General features: G+C 37.0%; 1 protein-coding gene across 1 annotated transcript in view; it reads right to left on the bottom strand.

Annotated features, from left to right (window-relative positions):
• Zfpm2 (zinc finger protein, FOG family member 2) overlaps positions 1-26,008 on the bottom strand; it is a 495,880-nt gene that overhangs the window by 422,882 nt on the left and 46,990 nt on the right. The window contains exon 3 of the mRNA XM_042055712.1: positions 14,941-15,295. Coding sequence (XP_041911646.1) covers positions 14,941-15,295 — 355 coding nt within the window. The remainder of the gene's footprint in view (positions 1-14,940; positions 15,296-26,008) is intronic.

The raw sequence follows: 26,008 nt of genomic DNA, 5'->3' as shown, positions 1-26,008 counted from the left end.
CATGACCGGGCCTCGGTCGCGTGGAGTGCAAGGGGATCGCGGCGTGGGTGGGAGTTGAAGGGGTTGATGGGGTTGAGGGAGACGTGAGGTCTGGAGGGGGGGGGCACCTTCTGCAGTTGTCACGGCGTCAATGTTGGGCAGCTGCCAGGCCACCCTTCCCCCGCTCCCCTTCCAGCAACTTCTTCCAACAGCCTCTTCCAACGGACCCCCTCACACTCCTCCCTAATGCCTCGCCCATCTAGCAGGGCACAAAGAAATCTCAGTCTCCTTCCATAAACTTTGTGCTTCCAGTTACCGCTCCCCTCCAGGAGCCCCCGCCCTCCGCCCTTCCAGTTTCTTGGCAGGAAGGTTAGGCCACTGGCAAAGTCCCCGGCGAAAGCCAGCTGATCACAAACGCCAACTGTGTGTCTTGGGGCCCGTTAAGTCCTCTCATCTGCCCAGGCTCTCAGGAGACCATTTCATTGCTGTCAGAGTTCCCGGGAGACTGCTGCGGACTGGAACCATCCCCCACTGGGCCCACAAGGATGGGGTGCTGAGCTGTACTCACAGCCTCACAGCGCTTTTCGGCATCTTTCTTGAGAGTTTCCATTTGAAATAGTGAAATCCCGGAATCGGGAGTCAGGCAGATATTTTCCTCACATCCAAAAGGACGATGGTTAGCTGGATGATTCGCTCTAGGTAGGAAAGGAACTATGAGCTCTAACACGAAATACTAACTTTGTGTGAAGTCTGTGGAAGTTCTGCAGTTCCACCCTGCCCCCCCGTGACCTTCCATTCTCTTAGTTCTGCCACAGGGAAGCACCGTGGAGCTAATAAAAGATATGTTATTGTCATAATTTTTCAGTCAGGTAAGATCCAACAACTATTTCCTGGTTCTTTCGTTTATTGGATTCTGTTTCTTTCCTATTTATTGGTTGTGTGTTAGCCATTTGGGAAATGGCAAGGCACAAGAGAACATGTTTTTTTAAATGATCGCAAAGCATTATTTGAGTCAAGTTAAGGTGAGAGAGGTTCTCACTTAGTTTCACACAGTTTCCGATACACCGAGTACTAAATGCAGTTCTTGCAGGTGTGAGAGAAGGGATGTGGCTGTTGGAACCAGCTACTTTATGTAAATAGCAATTACTAATAAACTCCTATGATCGCTAACATGCATTCCCTAGATGCTGCCAATGTCTCCGCCAGAAGGCTGTGAAATTGTCCACTCTGACCTGAAATGGGGTCCCCTTTGTTATTTGACTAGCATAGACATGAGCATCATCAAATGATACTCTAAAAGGGTCTGGGGTCAGCACAGAGCCTGGACTACTGGAGCATAATGCAGGATGCTCCTTGTGCAGGCAGCTCTCTACTAGGTGTCATTTTGTTCCCCATCAGGACATCTTCTAAAGGTGTAAAGCTTTTCCTCATGAAAGGTACGGCTGAGCAAATCTCAACACCAGGCTGTAGACCAATTGTGACTTTGATTACACCGCCATTAGCTCTATGGCCATATGAGGTTTTAACAGTGCAGTGCATGATCCTTTGCAATGGAAAAGGCACTAAATGACCAAGTCCTTGCCCTGAAGATGCAGCAAATTAAGATCCTAAGTCCCATGAAAAGCAAGGTTATTTGTGCTTACGTTGTGGGGTGAATAAGCAAACGGAGACATCGACTTTTTGCCTCCTTCATTCTCAATTCATTACCAATAAATTGGCACGCTGAGAATCTTAGAATTGGATTTATTGTACATTACAGTTTTCATAGATCTTTGACAGAATTGGCTGACTTATGTCACCCAAAAGGAATGTCCACTGGAATTAAAATAACAAGGCAGTTAGTGTTTCTTTTGGCATCTGAAATAGTTAAATATGCAAAGCAAAGAAAGAAACAAATAAATCTGTGCTAAACATTTGCTTTAAAAACTGAAAGGAACAAAAGTCAGGAAATTTAAGGCAAGATTGATAAAATAACCAGAGTATGTTATTATAAACAGTATATTGGTTTATTGAAATGCATAACCATATAAATATATGTATGTTAATGAAATAAATTATATTTATTTGATTAATGAAGTAAATGTATATGAATGAAATAAACTGAATACTCCCACATCTATTTTCTCATCATTTTAAAATGAGACTATGAGTTGTATTTAAGGTTCAATTTTTACTTTCTCTTGTTTAACTCGCTGTGGTTATAAAATAAAAAGACAGCAAAACCTATAAGCAATTATCTCTGTCCAAATGGATCTAGCAGCTCCAAGCCACAGCTACATGGCTCCCAAACAATGATTATGAAAACCACAGTTGAGCGAAGCATCAGGAAACGGCATTGCAAAACCACAGCAACAAATGTGTCTGCGATACTGAAAACCACAATTCACAACTAATACCCCGTGTCGCCAATGACTATTAACTATACATGTGCAAATGTGTAAGTAACCGCACAAAATAATTTCTCATTTACGTAAAAATGAATTATTCATTTTTGAGACTCACAAGACTTAATGCCCACATATTGGTTTGTTTAGAAAAGTTTCTGCTTCTTATAAGAAATCCTTCTAAATCCCACATAAAATGATAGTTAATTTAAAAGCAGAGAACATACAACTCTGAATAATAGCTTCTCAAATATTTAAAGGATTGATCTGCAATCGAACTGAAATGAACACCTACCTCTTTCTACTCTCCTTCCTAAAGTCTCAGAAGTAAAAGGCATGTTAGCAGGAACTGATTATGAAAGAAAAACTAGAAAGGATTTGATTGCAAATTCAGCGAGAACATAGCTGTACATGTTTTCAGATACTTGCTCTGAAGTGTTTACTTACAGATGAATGAGAGGATATCCTGTATAAACGTATAAGGTTGTTGCAGTCTTACAATTAATATGTAAAATGTCCAGTTAAATGTGAGTGTCAAAAGACGTAATTTATTTGAAAAAAAATATGCTCCGTGTACTGTTTGGTATGTAACTACCCTAATCATATTTGGAACTTATCTGAACTTCCAATTTAACTGGATACCTTGCATTTTATCAGGAAAACTACAAATATAGCATTTGGGCATTTGCATAGATAGATAGATTTTATATATATATATATATATATATATATATATATATAGAGAGAGAGAGAGAGAGAGAGAGAGAGAAAGAGAGAGAGAGAGAGACAGACAGACAGACAGACAGACAGACAGACAGACGGATAGACAGACAACAGACAGACAGATATTTACAATCCTGTTTATAGAAGAAGTAGAGAATCCGTGATGTACTTCCTGTAGTCATAAATAAATTATTCTTGGTTGATGCAATATTTGGGGAAGATGTGGTAGAAGGAATAACTTTCTCTGCAAAAATTCTAATTTTTTAGCACAGTACAAAAATTCAACTCATAGAATAAGTGGATTGTATTCATGTCAGTTTTTTCTGAGATTTGTTTTATAAATGCACTTCTCTTTTTTCTACAGGGAATCAACAAAAGACCAAGAAAGCTCCCAGGCCAATTTTATGAGAAAGCAAGCTACCTTTCTTTATTATGAAAGTAAGTAATAGTCAAAAGCTTCAGAGAGACTGAATGTTTGCTCATATATCACAACCAGAAATTGAACACAGTATATCTGTCTTTGATTTGAGATTGTGACAATGGATTGAACAAGAACCAAGTATAAAATCATGTTTATTATTCGTGAGTATGTTTTAAAAAATAATTTCAATGGTTTAAAAATAGAGATCAACAAATTCCCCTAAGTGCCACTCCCATTTCATAGCTATGAAAATGACTACCAGCTTTCTTGCAAAGAGGGGTCTGAAATATTCACTCACTGAATTCATGAATCTCTCCATCCCTAGTAGGAGCCTGTATGCATAAATACTTATGTAAGTGTGTCTACTTAATTTATCAGATTATTGAAAGTCTATAAAAATATCTCTGCACATTGTTTTAAAAAGTCCTTGTTCTCTTTATTTTCAAAAAGACAAGTATGGCTTAAGATTTTCCTTTAGTTAAGTCACTTTTCTGACAAAGCAGAATCATGGGTGACTACTTAAAACAGGGAGAGCTTTGTTTCTATGACTGTATAATGAAAAATGTAAAGGATATAGTTAACTCTGAAAGAGTACCCTTTCCACTCTACAGATTTCTCTTAGGTTTGCCTGGCCATTCTGCTAATAATAATAATGGTATCTTTTAAGAAACACCTCCTCCGCTGTCTCTCCCCACCTCATCTTCCCCCTGCTTCACCCCCTCCTCCTTCTTCTCTCCCTCATCCTCCTTCTTCCCTTCCTCCTCCTCTCCTCTCCTCCTTGTCTCTCTTCCTCTCCTCCATACTATTATTTAGGTGGGTTGCAAGTGCAACTTTTCTCAATCCCTAACCAATTAAACTATTTCATCCTTCTGTCTGTTGTGATTGTCTTGGGATTCTACATTGTTCCTATGACAGTGGGTCCTGAGAGATTTTCCTAAAATTCTTGAGAAAGAGGGCTATCTCTCCTCTTACACTTTCTGTCCTGGAGAAATGCAAATGAGAAGTTGCTAATGGTCGTATCCATTGAAAGATGCCGATATCAACACTTGATTTTTCAGTCTTACATTCTTACAGAATTCAAATCAAAACACACATCAGCGTTTCACGATTTGTTTTAGACACCTCAATATTGTCTGTGGGTACATGAGTGTCTGAGTCTTGGTCACTTGGATCTGCTGGGTCAGGCGTACCGCTATGTGGTGACATCGTTTTAGTGCATCTGTAGATGTCTTTCACAGGAATACACCATTAGCCTCACAAACATTAGTGAGATGCCTCTTCTTGGGCACTGACAAGATGTACATCCACTACAACATGCCCTATTTTGTTGAAATACACTGGAAACTCTGTTCTGTGTAAGCCTGTCATTGCCAAGGTCATCCTATTTCAACTCATTTATTTAGTAAGTTCTCTGATTTCAAGGGTTCACCCAGTGTTGGACATAGAACACATGCTAGCAAAATTATAGAAATAAACAGTAAGATCAGGCTGATCCTGTCTCATTTGGGGACTAATTCCTACGCCTCAGAGATAGAATACTCAGTACAGAAAATAACAGCTATGTTTATCTAAGTTGCCTGGCTTCATGTTCTTATGGAGTATACATGGCCCCAAAAGAATATATGTCTGAAATCTTATGGGCCAAAGGTTTTTAGCAATCCAGAGTTTATGTAAAGAGTTGAAATCTTTACGTGAGCTTGTTGAGTGAATATGTAAAACTTCTAGAATTTTGGTATATTCTATTGCCATAAGAAGTAACGGATGGGGTTAAGTAGCTGTTGTGGTATATTGGTGAAACAAACTTCATAGGCTATTGTGTTTGGAAGGTTGGTCCCAGCTAATAGTGTTGTTTGGGACCTTGAAACACTTGGGAGGTAGGACATAGCTAGGGGAAGTAGACAATTAGAGGTGAGGTGGGCTTACGGTCGGTCACTGCTGCCTGAGTTTTGATGTGACTAGACCAAGCTAAGCTCTAACTTCAAGCTCCAGCTGACAAGTTTTGCTTTCCTTGCTGTATCATCTGAAGGAAGCCAGAGTGGATCTTCCATCCTCTACGTTGTTTCTTCTGGTTATTCTGACAAAGATCGCCAACTACCGCAGCGACAGCAGGGAGACAGTTAGCAAAGAGAGTGACTGCATCAGCCGAGAAGAGTCCACAGGGCAATATTCCACTTCCTGCTCCAGACAGGCTTGGAGGCAACAGTGCTTCAGACACACAAGGCACTGAGATGCCAATGGCTCCTCAGGAGGCAGTTTTCCCAATCTCTCTGTTTTGGCTATTTTTTGGCTTAAATTCGAACAAGTTGATTCCTGTAATATTCAATCCCAAAGACTAAACCAAGATAAAAAAAAATTTAACCATCTGAAACTTTGACTTGCTTAATTAAATATTCACATTTAGAAGCCTCAACCTACTTTAAATTTTACGCTTTCTTTCAGAAGAACTACAAAGGTATCTAGGATGATACAGTTTGCCAAGGGGCAGGGGGTGTGGACAAACAAGCCTTATAAACATGAAATGAATAAGTCTTCAACATGAATTAGATCTCACCGTAAACTACCATCTACTACTGATTTTGGACATTCACGCCAAGTTAATGAATGGGAGAAATATTTGTATTTTCAAATCCAGAGTTCCTCAAGGGCATGATAATAATTGACATGCAAATACACAGCCCTCTTGACTACACAGATTCTGGTCCCAGATGTTTGGTCTAATGTTTTACTTTGCGCTTCCACATTTGAATAAGCATCTAGCAGATTACCTTGCACATAAAATTTATGGACATCGTTATAATTCACCAGAATAATGTTTATACTTATGTGGTGAATTTTATTTTCTATCCTATAAAACTTTTTCCATAAATTACTGAAAGAAAAGCAACAATTTAACAGATTTTTAGGATAAGTGTATATGTACAGATAGAAGCAAGTCACCCCTCCTGATACCTATTTTCCAAATTGTAATAAAATAATTCCTTGGGAATAAGTTTAGGGAGAAATGAATATTTCATATGCTATGAAATGGACCTACAGAGAATTCTAATATGATCTAATTCTGCTTTTTCCTAGACATTATATTCATTTTTGGTCATCTTTCTAGAATTTTATACACTACGATTATTTTACTTCCCTGGTTAATATAATGCTTTCAAATATGCCAACACATTCAGAGAAATGAGCTAACTATACCTGTATGGCTCTCTTTTATCTCGCAAAGGTGCTATTGGATCCATCATCCTTCTGCCCCACTATAATCTGATAGTTCTCTGCCACCGAAATTTTCTTTCCCTCATTATGCTAGAGGTTTCCTTGATTTTATCCTGTAGTGGGATCTAAGTTCTTGAATTATCTGTATTCCTCAACCATAGAGAAATATGAAACAAAGAGAATCATATGCAAAAAGCAAAGGATAATTATGCTAGACTTCATATATGCTTTGTGTATAGACTAAGTATATGTTTGAGTTTCCTTCCTAATAAGATTGATAATTGTTTGTGACAGTTTCTGCTGGGCTTTCTGTGACTCCATGCTGAAGGTATCTTACGTGATACATAGTTGTAGAAAGACAATTCTTTCATATTTTATTTTTGAGTCACGTGGGCTAAGTAGGAGGGGTGGGCAATTTGGATAAAAAATAGTGCTTTTACCCTGTTGAATCTGTCATTCCCATCCTGCTTATACTTGTCATTTTTAAGTTGTGTGTTTTATTCTATGTGGCATACGTGCAATATAGCATTATCACCATGTCTAGAAGCAATGTTTGTGTTTGCCACCTTGGTTGTCACCTCTTAGTGATCAATGTTCCGTGCTATAAACTGTTTGTGTGTCTCGGTTTATTTCCATGATGACATTTCAGACAACAGTTGCTGAGTATTGCGTTTGTGCATACAAGTCTTTCAGCGGGCATGAAGTATTATTTAGCCATTAAGTAATTATTTTAAATCTTTTCTCCACTTCCCTTTTCAGCTAAAAACCACTAATCTTAGTAAAGACGTGATGCAATTCAAACTAGTACTAGTCTTTTGAGATCTTCCATTTTGGTTTGGCCCCCTGATGTAGTACAGAACAAAGGGTAAAGAATAGAAAGCACTGGATAAAGTTTCATGGAAACCTAAAATGCCCATGGTCAGAAGCCAAGAAGCATCTTCTTCTTGTGCCTGTTGGCATGACTTGTACCTGGAGTGGAACAGGCGACACAGCAGTTTTTTATTCTCTGAATAACTTAATAATTACACTTCGTGACTCTTATCCATTCAACATTTCTTGAAAAATATATAGACTGCTAAATCATCTTTTTATTATATCAACATTCTAATATTTTATTTTATGAAATTATATCACTTCCCCCTTGTTGTTCATCCCTCCAACCCCTCCCGTATACTCCTCACTAATTGCTTTAAAATTCATGGCTTTTTTTCATTAATTGTTGTTACAGAAAACAATTGCATATATAATATATATTACATATAATACATGCATGCTAATCAAATATATAACATATTAATGCTTAATTTCTATGCATATTATTAATACAATCTATAAATGCAAAATTTATTTACAAATTATCACTAATACTATGTGTATTATATGCTCATATACAATGTATATTTACTCATCATATATTATATAATTATTAATTAATATTATGATTTATGTGTATATTAATTGTATGTAAATAATAAATCTTATATATTATATATGTATACAAATATATATTTCTAAATACATAAATAAAACTTGCTAAGTCTTTTTTTTTTTTTGGTTTTTTGAGACAGGGTTTCTCTGTGTTGCTTTGGAGCCTGTCCTGGAAATAGCTCTTGTAACCAGGTTGGCCTCAAACTCATAGGGATCTGCCTGACTCTCTGGCTCTTCCTCCCAAGTACTGGGATTAATGGCATATGCCACCACCGCCCAGATCTGCTAAGTCTTTATAATGTTAATTCTATGCCTGATTTCAGGGCTGACCATTTGGTAGTAGGTAATCATTCTGTGTGTTCTTTGCTAGGGAAAACAATATTTCCCACTCTCAGCATTCCTCAGTTGCATATTGTTCTTTGTGTACTGTTCGGGGTGGGGGCCGCTGTTCTTCCCTGCAGCCTGGCTAGCTTACACCTGAAATAATCACACAGAAACTGTATTAATTAAATCACTGCTTGGCCCATTAGCTCCAGCTTCTTATTGGCTAACTCTTACACATTAATTTAACCCAGTTCTATTGACCTCTGTATCTCCATGTGGCAGTGGCTTACCAGCAAAGTTTTGGCATGTCTGACTCGAGGGGCTCCATGGCTCCTCTCCCTGCCTTACCTCTCCCAGCTTTCAGTCCAGTTTCCCCCACCTACCTAAGTTCTGCCCTATCAACCGGCCAAGGCAGTTTCTTTATTCATTAATGGTAATCACAGCACACAGAGGGAACTCCCACATCAGTGTTGGACTGAGATCTCATAGGATTTCACTGCTGCTGTCCTCGGATGGTTTTGAAGTCATTTGGCAGCCATAAAAACGAAATCCACATACTTTGGATGGCAGTTGAAAAGGGAAACTCTTAAAAGACTTTACCTATCCACACACTTCAGTCTTGAATTTATTCTACAACTGTTACTCAGTATGTAGGTGTAGGAAATGCCAGACCTGTTTTGCTCTATATTTGTATTTGTGAAATGTGCATCCAAAACAAATCCTACTTTTAGCCACAAACCTTCCAAACAAGGTGTTGTTTACTTATCTTCAAAATCCTGGCTTTTGAAAGACTATACTTTTGTATGTTAATATTTCCACATGTCTTGTCAGCTCTCTACAGTTCTGTGAATTGCCTAAAAAGGTATAGAAAAATAATTGAACAGTTTCTTCCAGTTATTTTGTTTTTAAGGTTTATTTCTTTTCTATCAATAGTTTGTTTTTTTTCTATCATTAGGTTTTTGTGTTTTTTGTTTATTATTATTATTATTATTATTATTATTATTATCTTTCCCTTGAGAAAAGAATACCTCATCTATGGATTGCAGACACTGGTGCTCTCTGAAATTATTGTATAGCGTTAAGAACTATACAGCTTACAAGTCCCATGCAGAGATTAGTGAGGACTCTGAAGGCCTGGATGTTAATGTACCTGCTAACGTCATTTGCATGCAATTAAAATAAAATAAAGCCATACTCCATAAAGATAGTCCATGAAGATAATCATTTAGGTCTACTAGTAAGGACTAAGTTGCTAGCTACTGGGCTTTGGGAAGTGATTAGATTATGAGAGCTGTGACCTCATCAACCTATTAACATACTGATAGGTTCACATTCTGACATTGAGAAGTGTCAGGAAGTGGGACTTAATTGAAGGTTTAGAGATGTGTTCATACGAATACTAGATTCTATCTCTTTCTTCCTCACCCTCCTTCTACTCCTCCTCCTCCTTTTTTCCCTACCCCTAATCTCTCTTCCTCCTTCCAGAATTCTCATATGTATCTGCTTTCTTCTGCCTTGAGCTGTTTGCTTTCTGCCATGCTGTTCAATATGAATGGTCACGTACACGAACCATGAACCACAATAAACCTGTCCTCTCAAGTTTATTTTTCTCAGGCTTTTGGTATAATGCACAACACAAGGCGTAATCTAACTATTCACTTCAAGTATGGAAACTATGGCCTTGGTTTTAACATCCATGGAGATGTGAAAGCGTGTATGTGGCTACTGAGCATCCTTGTGTGTCTTCACCCAACTACCCTCACAGTCAGCAAAACAACACAAAATTAAAAAAAAAATTAAAATAGTCTTAGGTAAAACACTTATATGTTCTCCTTTTTCTTGCTAGTTTTACCCTTGTGATGGTTACTATTGATTGTCAATTTGTCAAGAATCTCGTATCACATAGGAGACAAGCCTCCAGGCACACCTATAAAATAATTGATGGTATTTTCTGGGCATAGTTGTGAGAGATTATCTTGATCATATTAATTCTTTTGGGAATATCCACTCTAAGGAGGAGCAACATGATTTCAAGGGTTTAGGAAATGGATTGAATATAAAGGTGGAAAGTAACTGAGTACAAACATTCATCATTTCTGCTTCTTGATAGCAGATGCAATGCAAACAGCTGTCTCATGCTCTTGTCAGCAGGATTTCCCACTAAGATGCACTGTGCTCTTAAACTGTGAGCCAAGACAAAGCCTTTCTCCTTGGATCTGCTTTTTTGGGGTATTTTATCACAGTAACAAGAATATATTTGAAACAACACTTTCTGTTTGTTTGGTTAATACTAGCTAATATCCATAAATATGTATTAAGTCAAATTTTACTCTCAGTAGACAAAACAAGTTAAAACCTCTCTGCATGAAGACCTGAGAAAATTGTTCATTGCATAAAAGACTTTTTGGGCAAGCAAGTTTAAGGACTTGAGTGAACATCCATAGCACCCAAATAAATGCCAGGGGCCTCAGTGGCTCAGCTGTATCTCCAGAACTAATGGGCACAGAGGGATGTCTAGAGCAAGCTGGATAGCTAGACTAGCTGAGTGGACAAGCTCTGAGTTTAAAAAGATCCTGCTTCAATATGTAAAGTGGAGAGAAACCAAGGAAGACGCCAATATCAAGCTCTAACTCCCAAATCTCCCCATACACATGCGTCCACACCCACCTGAATACCACACACATTTGTGGCAATAAATGAATCAATGATTAAATAAATAAATAATCTTCTCCATGTTAGGTGCTCGTAAAAATGAAAAATAGAAAGCATACATGTATTCTCCCTTAGACACCAGCTTCATTCCTTATCATGTGATGACTTGACATCCGTGTGAGGAGATACACTTTGACAATTACAGAACACATGGGAACTCCACTGCCACAGTTGGTACCCAGCTCCCATATCTATTCTGACTTCCTATTAAACCACACCTGAATGGTACCAACCAAAATGACAAAAACTGCACCACCCTGGAAATAAAGGCTGGCTGTAATGATTCTCTTGCTTAGTGCTCTCTCTGGCCCAACGAACTTATATTTGTGCAGGGAGAAAAGGAGTGTTCAGAATGACAAAAAGCATGCACTTCCCATGCATGTACTGTAGCTGGAGATGCACTACCTCTATGTCTGTGCTGCGGTGTAGAAAGTCAATGGTGGTCTCCTTTTATCATGCATGCTTATACAACAATGAGCAGTTTTACAAACCCTTAAGAAAATGGACAGTGTCTGGACATGCAAACAGAAACCTGAATTCTAGTTGGAATGCCTCTACCTGGATAACTCCGTTGGTCCATTTGCCTTCTTCCCATTGGAGTCCCTATGGTTCCATGAGTTCTAAAATAGGTAAATCTGTAGTTCTAAATAATATTTTTAAGACTATGTTTTAGACTGAATTTCTAAGGGGGGATCAACCTGGTCTAATTATTGGTTGTGTGGTGCTTTCTTGCCTGACAGACTTACAAAACACTATTGGTAGTGTTCCCAATCTGTCAGATGTTGAAAAGTATTTCCTTCATTCTCTTTTTTTGTCTGTATGTTGAATGACTCTATACAGAGAAGACCAGTCATGATCAAGATTTCTTGAGCCTTCTCTATCCAGATGTCTAGATAATAAACACACACACACACACACACACACACACACACAAACACACACACATCTTGAACATTAATCATGTTTTTGGCAGTTGAGAGAAATGCTGCTTGTCTATAATATACCATGGAGTACTGCTTTTAGATTTTTATAATCTAGTTATATGTTCATTATAATATCTGACAGGAGCCTCCAAAATACAGGTTTAGTAAGAAGTATAGTTCATGACTATACTCTTCTGTGTATGTGCCTACAAAATTCTCATTTCCTTCTCACTTGGTCACAGGTAAAATTCAAATGACTAAAGACCTAAGTATATATGTTCAATAAAATATCTTATTTGGGTTACATATTCTAAACCTATCTATACTAGCTTAACTTTTAAGTTTACTTTTCCTCTGACATACTGTCATATATCCTGTCCCTGCTTTCCCAGGATGGTGGGAATTAAAGTAGAAAACCCCTTCTCTCTGGTCCTCTTCTCTGATCAAAGCCTTTCCTACAAACACACATTTCATAAATGATACCATTATGGGGAATTGGAGAGTTTTGTATTATTTTAATGGTGAAGCAAAAATCCCTTTACCGGTAAAATAGAACAAAACCCAGACTTCTATACAAAGAATGTCATCCTAGAATCTGAATTATCAACTTCTCTCTCAATCAGTAAATAAATATATTGTATATTGACTCTGTACCTGGCTAGTCATTTTAGGCTTGTTACTTGATAACTAGCCAAAATACAGACCTGGTTACACTCTTAAATTATCTTCCCACCTTGATTGAAATGCTACAGAATAGAGACTTACTTAAATTAAAACAGATAACTCTGTGAAGGTCAATATTTATGCCATGGTGTTAATAAAATTGAAATTACAACTTTATATTCTAATAACACTCTGAAATGTAAACATGAAAAAGAGGTAAAAAAAAAAGAACATGATGATTAGTTTGAACTCTTCATTTTAAAGGACAGAAAATGCTGATTGAGCTACAATGTAGACCCCCATGATTTTCATTTATTTGTTTACTAAATTAAGTATTCTTTATGAATATATATAATCCACTATTCAACAACATATACATGATAGAGGTAGAAGTAAGAAGACAATATTTAATAATGCCATCCTGGGCAAGCAAATTATCAAGAGGTGTGATGTATGACGTTCTGAACTGGGCAGGGGGTAATTTTCTGTTCTTCAGATGACTGCTTTCAGGCAAACCCCATCTTCCTTGATGGGGACACTTTAGTGAGAGCAAATGAAGCCAGTGCAGTTTAAAGGAAAAACAGACAGTCCTGTGTCTTTTATTCACAAATACTATTTTTATAGTTCCTGTGAAACTAACTGACTATTTGTCTGACAATATCTGTGACCTAAAATAATGTCTGTGCACCACAGCACAGGCCTCCAGTTCAACACTTGTAAATAATAAGGAAGTTTCACCTACTCAAGTAAGTAATAGGACTGAACGTCAATAAACACCAAAATGATGAAGATATTGATTTTAATTAAATTAATGCCTCAATGATTTTTTTCCTGGCTCTTATTCTTTTAATGCTTATTTAAACCGACCAATTTTTTTTAAAAAACAACAATATGAAACTATTTCTTAGTAGAAGATTTTGGTGAATCAATAGTTTTTGCATAGTTAAAACATGGAGATCCTCTGTTTAGAGACAACCACTATAAAGGTATGCTGTGTGCACCTGATTCTTTGTTCTTCCATAGCCAATTGTTTACTGTGAAACACACTAAACAGATGGTATCTTGAACTCTCGGACACAGGAGGCAACAGAAGAATTTCTTGAACACAAGACAAGTGTATACACTAACATAACTATTCCCCACAAAATTAACAATGCATATATGATTTCTAATACAAATAATTCCAGAAATTATTGATAATAACTATTGTCTATTAATGAAATATGTAACTTGAATGAAAAATACATTAACAAAATATTAATCACTAATGCAACAAGATTATGTGTCAATTTGTGCTTCTAACGAGTTCATTGGTTGTGATCGTAATGCTCTGTATATCAGAATATGAGGTTATTGGGAATTATGATCTTTACGAAGGTAATTAAATTAAATGAAGTCATTAAGATGGGCATTATTTTAATATGACTGTTGCATATTTGAGAATGGAAAATATGAAGGCAAACATGAACAGAGAGCTAGAGACAGTGACACAGAGAAAATCAAATATACAGAGAGAGAGAGAGGCAGGGAGAGACAGAGAGAGACAGAGAGACACAGAGAGAGAGAAGCTACATGAGGATAAAAGCAGAGTTGGGATGACGCTTTTTTACACGTCAGAAAATTCAAAGATTCTTTTTTTTTTTTTTTTCAGAATAAAACTTTCGAATGTGGTATCAGAGGAACACAGGACAGCTGTTCCACACAACCATCAAAAGATCAAATCTTGCCAGCACCATGACTCCTGCTCCTCAGCACATTGTGACTCTGTAAATCAACTCGAAGATCTGGCACCCCCAAGTGGGTTTTGCTCAACAAATAGCTTCTGTCTACTTGATATATTGCTGATTCTTAATATGAGTAATAATAATAACAGTACTTGTCACTGAGGAATTACCATACCCTAAGCTCTGTTTTGATTAGTTCTGCCCTCATGTTACAATCTCAGGAGATGAGCGGACGATGAAAGGTTTTTCATGTGGATAGAATCATTGTATTATTTTTAAGTATTAGCAAGAAATATTAAGTATATTTTGTTGTTACTCAGTGATTACAGGTATTAATGCATTTATAATTATTTTATCATAGAAATTACTATCTTTAAGAGTTTTTTTTTCTAAGAGCATCAGAAGTATAGTTTTAGAATAAACAGCGTAGGATAAGGACTGTGCTCTACATCAACTGGGGATGGGGCACCACCTTCACTAGGCAGCGTAGGATAAGGACTGTGCTCTACATCAGCTGGGGATGGGGCAACACCTTCACTAGGCAGCGTAGGATAAGGACTGTGCTCTACATCAGCTGGGGATGGGGCACCACCTTCACTAGGCAGCGTAAGATAAGGACTGTGCTCTACATCAGCTGGGGATGGGGTACCACCTTCACTAGGCAGCGTAGGATAAGGACTGTGCTCTACATCAGCTGGGGATGGGGTACCACCTTCACTAGGCAGCGTAGGATAAGGACTGTGCTCTACATCAGCTGGGGATGGGGCAACACCTTCACTAGGCAGCGTTGCTCTTACTCTTTTCCTTCTCAATTCAGAATACTCATCACAGATTTTCTTATTTCCCAATTAAGTGGGTAATGTATCAATGTGGTTTACAAGACACCTGACCGACCATGAAGAGCTAACTATACCCAGGAGAAAGGACAAACACCGGATCTTGACCTACACATACCGAATGGGGGTGAACTGAGTTGTTCCCATTAAGGAACATAAAGTTGTGACTTTATTTGATCCATGACAGGAAGCACACAGCTCTATTATTGACCAGAGTATGTATTGTGGCCAGACACTTACTACACATCTTCCTCTTCCTGGTCACACAAGAAAATTGCAAATCATGTGCTCCTTTGAAGTTGGATTGAGAAGACATAATGAAAAAAGCCCTCCCAGACCCAACACATCTTACCACAAAATCTTCTTTCCTTGCATTCTCTTTCTGTATCAGTTATGTGCATCTGTCTCCTTAGTTTGAGAAAGAAGCATTTATTACAGGGAAGGGTCCTTTGGGGTGGGATACCTTTGAGCCTCAATGACAAGGAGTTAGTAGGTAGAGGAAGGGAAAGCAATGAACTGGTCTTGAAAGATTAAAGCGTCTTTGGATCCTGAGTCACAAGTTGAGAGATAGCTTTAGGAAAGCCTTCTGGTGTTTCTCATGAGTAAATGGTACACAGATTCTGAAGTGTGTTTGTCACTGCATTATAGCCAAGTCTACTCCGCCTGAAGTACAGCCCGTGCCAGATCAGTTTCTATTGCCCATGTCCAAAACAGCTTGCAGTCATGGTGAAAGTATAGGACGCTTTAGTATATAAAACATCACACTGATTTGAAAGGCACCAACACCAAACTTTCCCAGAGTAGTAATAGGCTCAGCATGTAGTTTCTCTACATACCAGAGATAACTTTCCTGCAAAGATCAGAGAGGAAAGGCTGTAACGTCTATGGTAAGCACTAGTGGATTTTAACGGAGCTTTTATCCTATAAACAGAGGAATTTGAGATTGCACACTTAGATCTCTCTGACGCGGCTGTGTATCCGACTTCTTGGTTTCCACAAGCTTTCTTCTTTCCCAGGATCAGTCTTATCAGATGATCAGTTGTCTGTTTTTCTTCCTAGATTCTGAATGGGATTGATGTACAGACATCAAACAGACAAAACCACTGAAGGAAATGTACCCTTTTCTTTGTTCCTGGTTTGACATCGTTGTGGTTTTTTTTTTTTTTTTTCTACTTTACCCTCTAACACATAAGAGGTAAAAAGCAGAGTTAAAAATATGACAAAGCTAAAACTGGAGATGAGGGTGGCAAATTGTTCACTCCTATTAGGATCCACGCTACCCACTAGCTATAGATTTGAGGCACTATTTGCTCATTATTTTCCCTGTGATGTCCCTTTTGTTTCTCCAGATTGATGTTTTGTTCTAGATTGACACTGTTTATGTAGGATGTACTTTCTCAAATGCATTACCTTTTCTCTTCTGTCGTGATGTTCTGTATTAAAAATACACTCTTTCTGTTTATGTATTAAATGTACTGTGTGTATCTATTAAAGGTATAATCTCTATTCTGAGATTACAAAAACATAACAATTGTTTATGTAGCTAATTTTAGTATACATTTTATAAATGTATCTTTTTCTCTCTAGCTGGATTTAACTTTTATATGAACAATACTGTAGAATTATAATTTGATTTTTCCCACAAAATGGCTGAATGATATTTCTAGCAGTATATTTAGATTTGTCTATTCCCCTGTTATTTCTAGTTAAATTTCCAACTTCCATTTTTTCTTATTATTCCTTTTGCTCTTTTCTTTTTCCCATTTATTTATTTATTTTGGTTTATTGAGACAAGGTTTCTCTGTGTAACAGCCCTACCTGTCTTGGAACTAGCACTTGTAAACCAGGCTGACCTCGAACTCACAGAGATCCGCCTGCTTCCACCTCCCAAGTGCTGGGACTAAAGGCATGCATCCTCACCACCTGACCGAATCTCTATTTTTATGTCTATTAAAGAATATGTCCTGATGTATATTTCATTTTTTAACGGGATCAATCCTTCTCTTTTTGGCTACTGGCTTCTTGTCTCCCTTACATGTTGCGGTGTCCATGTTGTGTCCTTAACCGTTCTTCTTCTGGTTTTTATAATTCCTAGAAGATCTCTTCTGCTTCCATTATTTCAAACAAGACCCACCCAGACAGGATTTTTAATCCATTATCTCCTGCTGGCCTCTTTCTGATGCTTCCATTTCTTTGTCTATCACACATTTGACATACCTTACATCTGGTGCACATCTTACATACATGTGAGCAACAGAAACTCATATTCCTGTTAGAGCCTCCCCATGCCAAATTCATTTCTCCTTTCTTATCTAGAACATCAGCAATACTGTCGACCTCACTGCTAAATGCTAGGCAATTCCAACTCATAAATAGTGAGGTCCCATATATTAATTTTTGAATTTAGTACCTGTCCTAATGGTATTCTGTTCAGAAAGTCTTTTCCAATACTAATGAGCTCAAGACTATTCACAATTTTCTCTTCTATCAGGTTTAGTGTATCCAGTTTTATATTAAGGTTTTTGAACCATTTGGAGTTGAATTTTGTGCAAGGTGATAAGTATGAACTGGTTTACATTCTTCTACATGCAGCTATTCAGTTTGACCAGCACCATTTGTTGAAGATGTTGTCTTTTTCCTATGTATATTTCTGGCTTCTTTATAAAAAAAAAATTAGGTGTCTATAGGTGTGTATATCTATGCCGTAGTCTTCAATTCAAAACCATTGATTAATGTTTCTGTTTTCGTACCAATTTCATTCTATATTTATTATTATAGTTTTGTAGTACAACTGGAAATCAGGTGTAGTAAGACCGCAAATAGTTTATTATTTGGGATTGTTCTAGCTATCCTGGGTTTGTTTGTTTTTTTGGTGTGTGTGTGTGTGTGTGTGTGTGTGTGTGTGTTTCCATATTAAGCTGAAAACTGTCTTTAAAGATCTGTAAAGACTTGCTTTATAATCTTGATGGGGAACGCATTGAACGACTAAATTGTTATTAGTAGAATGGCCATATTTAGTATATAAATACAGCTAATTCATGAACATGAGACATCTTTCCATCTTTTGATATTTTTTACAGTTTCTTTCTTCACTGTCTTAGAGTTTTTATCATGCAAATCTTTCAGATGCTGGATTAGTTCACCCAAAATATTTTAAATTCTTTAAGAATATTTGAAAGGTGTTTTATCCTGGTATTTTTTCAGACTGTCTCTTATTTGTATATCAGAGGGCTATTGATTTTTGCGAGTGACTTTTGTATCTAGCTACTTTTCCAAAATCATTTATCAGCTGTAGTAGTTTCCAATGTGGTTTAGAGTGACATGTATATATCATAACATCCACAAATAAAGACACTTTGACTTATTTCTTTCCATTTTGTATCTTCTTGAATTCCTTCATTTGGGATATTGATCCGGCTAAGACTTCAAGCACTATATTGAATAGGTATGAAGAAAGTGGACAGCCTTGTTTATTCCTGATTTTAGTGGAATTTCTCCCTATTTAAGTTGATGTTGGCTTTGGGAATGTGATGAATTTTTTTTATTATATTGAAGTGTGTCCCATGTATCCAGGACTTTTTATCATAAAGGGTTGTCAGGTTGTGTCAAAAATTCCTTTCTCTATCTATTGAGATGACCTTGTGTTTTTATGTCTTTCACGTTGGTTGTATGGCATGCTCGTGCTATGGATTTACAGACGGTGAAACATTACTGCATCTCTGGGATGAAGCTTACTTCATCTCGATAGATGATTTTTTGATGTATTCTTCGATTCAGTTTGCAAATATTTTATTGAGAAATTTTTATCTACGTTTATAAGGAAAATTGTTCTGTAATTCTCTTTCTTGGCTGATCTTTTATTTAATTTGTGTATCAGTGTAACTGTGACCTCACCAAAAGAATTTGTGATGTTACCTTTGTCTCTATTTTGTGAAATAGTTTGAGGTGTATTGCCATTAACTCTTCTTTGAAAGTCTGGTAGGATTCTGCACCAAAACCATCTGTCCCCGGGCTCTTTTTGCATGGGAGACTTACACAGATTGCTTCTATCTCGCTATGGATTATAGGTCTGTTTACATTACTTATCTGACTTCATTCAACTTTGGTAAGTAATATGTATTGAAAAGATTATGCATTTCTTTTAGATTTCCAATTTGGTGGAGTACAGGTTTTATTTTTTAACATAATATTTTTATTGATAACTTTTGATAGAATGTACCTGATCATACTTGCTTCCCATTTCTCCAAGGTCCACCATCCCACCCGTTTGTCCTCCCAAGAAAGAGAAAAGAATAAAATATAATTAGTCGAATTTGTGTTTCCATATTCTCATTGGAACATGATCAAACTCTCAGTGGCCAGACTCTTAAAGATAATACGTTTTTAAAGTGTGTTGATAAAAATCTCTGGTTTTCCTTGGTGTTATTATGTCCACTTTTCATTTCAAATTTTGTTAATTTGGATCTTGAATCTCTGCCTTTTAGTTAGTTTGGATAGGACTTGTCAATTTTATTGATTTTCTCAAGAATTAACTTTGTTTCATTGAATTTTTGTATTTATTTTTGATGTTTGTATGTTTCTATTTTGTTGATTTTAGCCCTGAGTTTGATGATTTCTTCCCATCTATCCCTTTGAGGTATGAATTCTGTTGTTTTTCTGTAACTTTAAGATGTTCTGTTAATTTACTAATATAAGATCTCTCCAATAGTTTATGTAGGCACTTAATGCTATGAACTTGCCTCTTAAGAGAGCTTTTAGTTTGTTCCATAAGTTTGGATCTGTTGTGTATTATTTTTATTTGATCATTCAAAGTCTCTAATTTCTTTATTAATTTCAGTCTTGACCTTTTTTTTCATCCAATATTTAGCAATTTAGTTTCTATGTTTCTGGAACCTTTCTGTTGTATCTGATTTTGTTGATATCTAGTATTACTCTATGATAGTCAGATAGGATGCAAGATGGTATTTTAATTTTCTTGTATTTGTTGAGGCTTGCTTTGTGTCCAAGTATATGGTCCATTTTGGAGAAAGTTCCAAGAGGTGCAGAGAAGAAGGTATATTATTTTGTGTTTGAGTTAAAAGTTCTGCCTTGTTGCATGAGCAGGCTTAGGGCTGGCAGCTGTTCTCACAGATCTTCTTATGGCACTCGGGTATTTTCATTTGATTTTGCCATCTCTTCACAGCTAAATGGTACCTAGCCTCCAATTTCTCATATAAATTATTTCTGATAAATTAACTAACTAGTTTCTACTCATGAGAAAATGTTGACTCATTCAGATATGCCCAGTGTTTTCCGCAGTGAATTTTGTAGGAAACTTCTTAAAGTTGCTTAGAAACCGACCTCTTTCTGTGGTGGGAGGGTACCTTGCAGTTGTCGAAAATCAGTCCTTTGCTGTCACCCAGCTGTCCCAGCTTCTGTTCCACTCCTGGGAACCATCCAACCTCCCCTCATCCACTGCACCCACATAAGGCTTTCAAAACCACTACAACACGACTCTCTCATGCTTGTGAAGCAACATGAGAGTGTTGTCTGTCTTCCCCCAGAATGGTTTTTAACCCCTTCCCCACAAGTTAATCCTAAGAACGCTAATAAAAAAATAAATTAATCACCTTGTTCAACAACTGCAGGATAACGTTATGGTCTCCCATGAAGAGAAGCATGGTAAGTGCTTTCCGATTTGTGTGTTTTCCCCTTCTTCTTGTTAATATGGCTATTTGGAAAGAACAGCCTTGCTACAAATGCCACAATTGCATCCTTTGGAGCCGACCAATGAGAAGTCACATCAGCAGTAAGAGTTTATCTCCATCTCTTCACCTTCCTGCTTCCCGTAAAATATTGTTGCTTAACAAATGTTTGACCTACAGTAAAGGCTCCAGTTCACCTGAATGAAAATGTAAACTATTTCAAATTGGATATCTAAAGTCTGATATTCTGCTAGAGACCATCTTCCTCTATGGTAGGAGCACCTTGGAGAGATATCACCCCATACTAAACCTCCAGTTTTTATATTGTATTTACACAGACATTTTTCATCTTAGTTCTTTACTTATTCATTTGATACGACTTTAAAGATCTTGTCTGAATTCTACTATGAAGCAAGCAAAAGATCTTCTATAGTATAAATTTGAGACTGTTCCTGTCTTGATTGAAATAGAGAAAAAGCCATCACATTTTTCATAATTAATCCCTTGACTTTGAATAATAATTCCTTGATTGTTTTTAGTCTAGAGCTATTGTGAAGCACAATTGGGCTGTGGAGGCAGATTTGGAATGATAAGATAAAGATCTCAGTGAGACTTTTTCCCCCATTACAACAACAAGAACCAATAAAACAATGTGTGTATATGAATATCTCCTTAAATTCTCTAAAATTGTCCCAAGGACACATATAAGAGATAGAAAAGTATTTATAAAAATATACTAAAGTAAATTTTAGCATAATAAAATCTTAGAAGGTTGAGGACATTTGGTATGTATACATAGCAGAACCAACTGCCAACCTCCAGCTCAATGAAAGAAAATGTCTAGTCTTAGGCAGTTGTTGCCCATACCCAAGGCTCTCTGTGTCCTTCAGAGTCCAGCCTAGAAAGGTGAGGGATAAGATGCTGGTACCCATTGCTTCTCTCCCACATGTAGGTGTTCTCCTCCAGGGGAGAGAAGCTATGTCCACGGCATGTATAGAAGTTTTACTTACATGTATTGGAGAAGATATACTTAAAATGAGCCAAGAATTTCTCTGCAAGCTTAGTTTGGGGTCAGAAGAGGAGACTGCAGAAAGTCGGTGGACAGTGTCCTTGCCCAGCTATCTTAAGAGAACTGGGCACTAACCTTTCTCTAGCATTGTAGTAGAAGATAGGAAACTTTTAGGAGATTCCCAGAACTGATTTTTATCTGAAATGAAAGTAGAAGATTTGAAGTGTAAAGATTTCAAAGCAATCAATGTCTCAAGGTAATAAATTAAGAAACTGATATGACTATGCCACCAAAAGCAACTGTAGACAAGGTAAAGGTTTAATAAAGAGAAACCGAGTCAGCCAGACATACTTCTGGGGCCAGGACAAGATAGAAAGATTAGCTTTAAACACTACCACTACCAAGGGCCCCGAATTTAATTGGATTAGTCTATGAAGCAATTTGTTTCCCCAGGCATTGTCAAAACAAAAGAGCAATGAACTAGTAATTAGTGGAGTCAAAGTTGGTTTGATAATAATAGATACACACTAGCTAGAAGCTTAGTAGTAAGAACAGAGAAAGAGAGGGACAGATAAAAACCTTTGTCAGTACAGGGAACAGTGCATTTGCCCAAGGCCAAATCCTCTGAAGAACATCAGAAACAGTGGAAAAGTAGACATCATTGATGTGGTGCAGACAAGTAATTAAACAAACTAAATAACAATAGCCCATGGCAGGAGAAATGATCTAAAATGCCCAGTTTCTATAAGATAAACAGAGAGACAAGACAGGGAGACCCAGAATGAGTGCTGATGCAGACAATAGAGAATGCCTATAGAGAGGCTCAGATGTCATATCAAAGATAGAATGAGAGCTGAAGTAGACAATAGAGGTTGCTTATAGAGAGGCTCAGATGTCATATCAAAGATAAAGATTCCAAGGCAACTGTTCTTCACACATTTCATAACCTAAGGGAAACAACGTTTAGCAGGTAAGTGAAGGTAGGACAGCTCTGTCCCATCCAATGAAGACTCTCAGCACAGAGATAGAAGTTACTATAAAGAACCATGTCACTATCTTGGCATGGAAAGCCCAATAGCCAAATAATTTCCTAGAGATGCTCATGGGCAATGGGAATTCACAGAAGAAAGAATCAACATACTTGAAGTAACCACAAGAGAAATCACACAATCCAATGGGGAAAAAGGAAGAGAAACTAATCAGGCTTCAGGAACTATGAAAGTTTGTTAAACACTTCAACATACCATTCCAGGTTAATGAAATGCCGGAGGGTAGAGGGAAAGCAGCGAGTGACAAGACGACCATGAAAAGACTTCCAAAATACTTAAGGGACAAATGTCAGAATGTCACAGAGGTATAGGGACTGCCAAATGTCAAAGACACAGGAAATCTGGAAAGCCAGGAGAATGTCTCTCTAGTATACAAGAGAGTGTGTGTATATAAGATTAATGGCCAAGTTTCCACCAAAAGTTGGTGGAATTTGGAAGGAAGGTAGTGATATGCTCAAGATTTGTAAAACTGTACTTTAAATCATGAGTCACCTATATAGAAAAACCTTTCAAAGATCAAAAACAAAATCAATAACAAATAAAAAAATGGTAGAATTTTGGGTATAAATACGCTTACCAAGAAGATATTATTCAGGTGGGAAATGAGTGTTGGTACATGCATGTGAATGTATACAGACACATATACACATACACCACGCACAAATGAACATCTATCAAGTCAGTTGCATAGTTATCTCCCAAACATAACATGCGTCATTTCCATAACTTTTCTCAACTGGATTAAAAATTAATTTTATAACATAAGGTGTGTGTAATTGGACTATTGTTCCTGTAACATATTGAAATGTAATGTAGATGACAACAGGCCAAACAAATCAAATGAGAATATAATTGTATCAAAATGAAAAAAAATTATTAGACAATAACTCGAATCCAGGAACAAAGATGATCAGAAGTACCATGTAGAAGGCAAATAAAGCAAACTATAAATAAAATTTGTGCTTCTTTATAACCTCAACTTTATAAAAATTGGAAAATATTGCAAAATAATAATGAGCATCATGCATCTTGATGTGTAGCATATATATATATACTTAATCCATATAATAATGCCAGTTCAAAAGAGGCAAAATGCATAATTATACATAAGTATCTCCCTATATCCCACTAGAAATAAGATAGTATGTATCTGAAGCAGACGTGGGATGAGGTAAAATTACAGTAGTAACCCTGAGCGAAAACTAGGAAAATGACTTTTATAAATATTGAAGAAGCAAATGTAGGATTCCCAAGGCCAATTAACACATCTACAGGGCAACCTCTGCTTCCAAATCTTGGGGGAACTCTCCAAAGGAGTGGATGGAAAGATGGTAAGGACATCTGGTGAGGGATAGTGTTGTCTTCTTGAGATGCTGGGGAAGCTGCATGCATAAAGCTTCACCAATATGGCTACGTGAACAAGGTCTGCAAGTGACAACACCAGTTGGCATAACAATGAAGATGGGAGAAATGTCACAAGGCCCTACACAATGACTGCTGAGAGAAGAATCAATATTCTTCAAGGATGAGCCCTGGATACATTATCCAATCCCAAGTGGTCATCCCCAAGCACATGTATGGACTCAGTAAGTTGTAGATGCACGTATGTATATATGAAACTATAATAATTAAAGAAGAAATCATAAATTTGGGGAGTTGAGGGATGGAAAGAGTCGTGTGGGGAGGAAGGGAAGGTGAGATAAAATAGTGTTCATGTATGAAATTCTTCAAAAGGTAAGCATTTTAATTTTAAAAGTATATGTACACACACATATATTAATCATACTGTTCCCTTAGAAAGCATTCCCATCATACTGAAAAGAGAGCATTTGCTTGCATTAATAAAAACCACAAAAGAAAGAACAAATGGAGACATAGGAATAACTATGAAGCTTCAGTGTCTTTGAACCCATATGAGCCCTGGTTAGGTTCAGTAGGTCTTGGGGATGCCCCAAGTCTCTGTGCATATTTCACGACTGTTAGTTTCATGTTCTTTTGGGACTTCTAATGGTGCGAGTGTGTGTCTCTGACTTTTTACCTCTCCTGCAGCCATTTTCTGCTTATTGGGTTACCTTGTCCAGCCTCAGCAGGGCGTCTTTGCCTTGTCTGGTTTTATCTTGTTTTGTCATGTTCGGTTGTTGTCTCTTGGAGGCCTGCTGTTTTCTGAAGGGGAGTGAGGGGGGAGTAGATCTGGAGCAGAGGGGAGGTGGGCGAGCTGGAAGGTATGGAAAGAGGAGAAACTGGAATTGGGATGCATTGTACGAGAGAAGAATCTATTATCAATATAAAAATCAATTATGAAGGAACACTGTTAACAACCACATTCCAGTAAAACAAAATATACATGTTCATGTAGACAGAGATAAAGAATATATAATATATATAAAGAAGCTGACTGATTATATAAATTTTGCCATGATGAAGAAAAGATCAAAGCAAAACACTGTTAAATTCTATATAATTTTGAATGTTACTCTTTTCTAAAAGTAGAAGGAGAACAGTATAAACACACTTAATTTCAAGGAACTCATATTAGTCTGATACTCAAGGTACAAAAATTATGAAAAGTATATACCAATATTTTATGACTATAGGAAAATGATACTAAACAATATTATCAAAAAAAAATCCAAAAGAATGTAGAAGATAGTTTGTCATGTGAAAGTTAGATGTTTCCTCAGGCTTATGAGTTGAATTTAACATCCCAAATGAATCAATGTAGTACATCATATCAATAGAACAAATGCCAAACACATATAATCTTCTCAAAATAAAAAGTAAATCATTAGCAAGAGCCAATGCCATTCTATGATGAAAACATTAACACTGGGGGAAAATCCGGATTCTTCAGATGATAAAGGGCATCTGTATAAACAAGAGCAAAGATAGGCAAAAGCCTGCGAATTTTCTCCATCACTGGTAACCAATACAACAATGTC

This window comes from Arvicola amphibius, chromosome 9 (assembly GCF_903992535.2).
Source record: "Arvicola amphibius chromosome 9, mArvAmp1.2, whole genome shotgun sequence".
In the NCBI taxonomy this organism is placed as follows: Eukaryota; Metazoa; Chordata; class Mammalia; order Rodentia; family Cricetidae; genus Arvicola; species Arvicola amphibius.
Note: the sequence above shows the minus strand (reverse complement) of the source record. Positions and strands in the feature narration are given on the sequence as shown.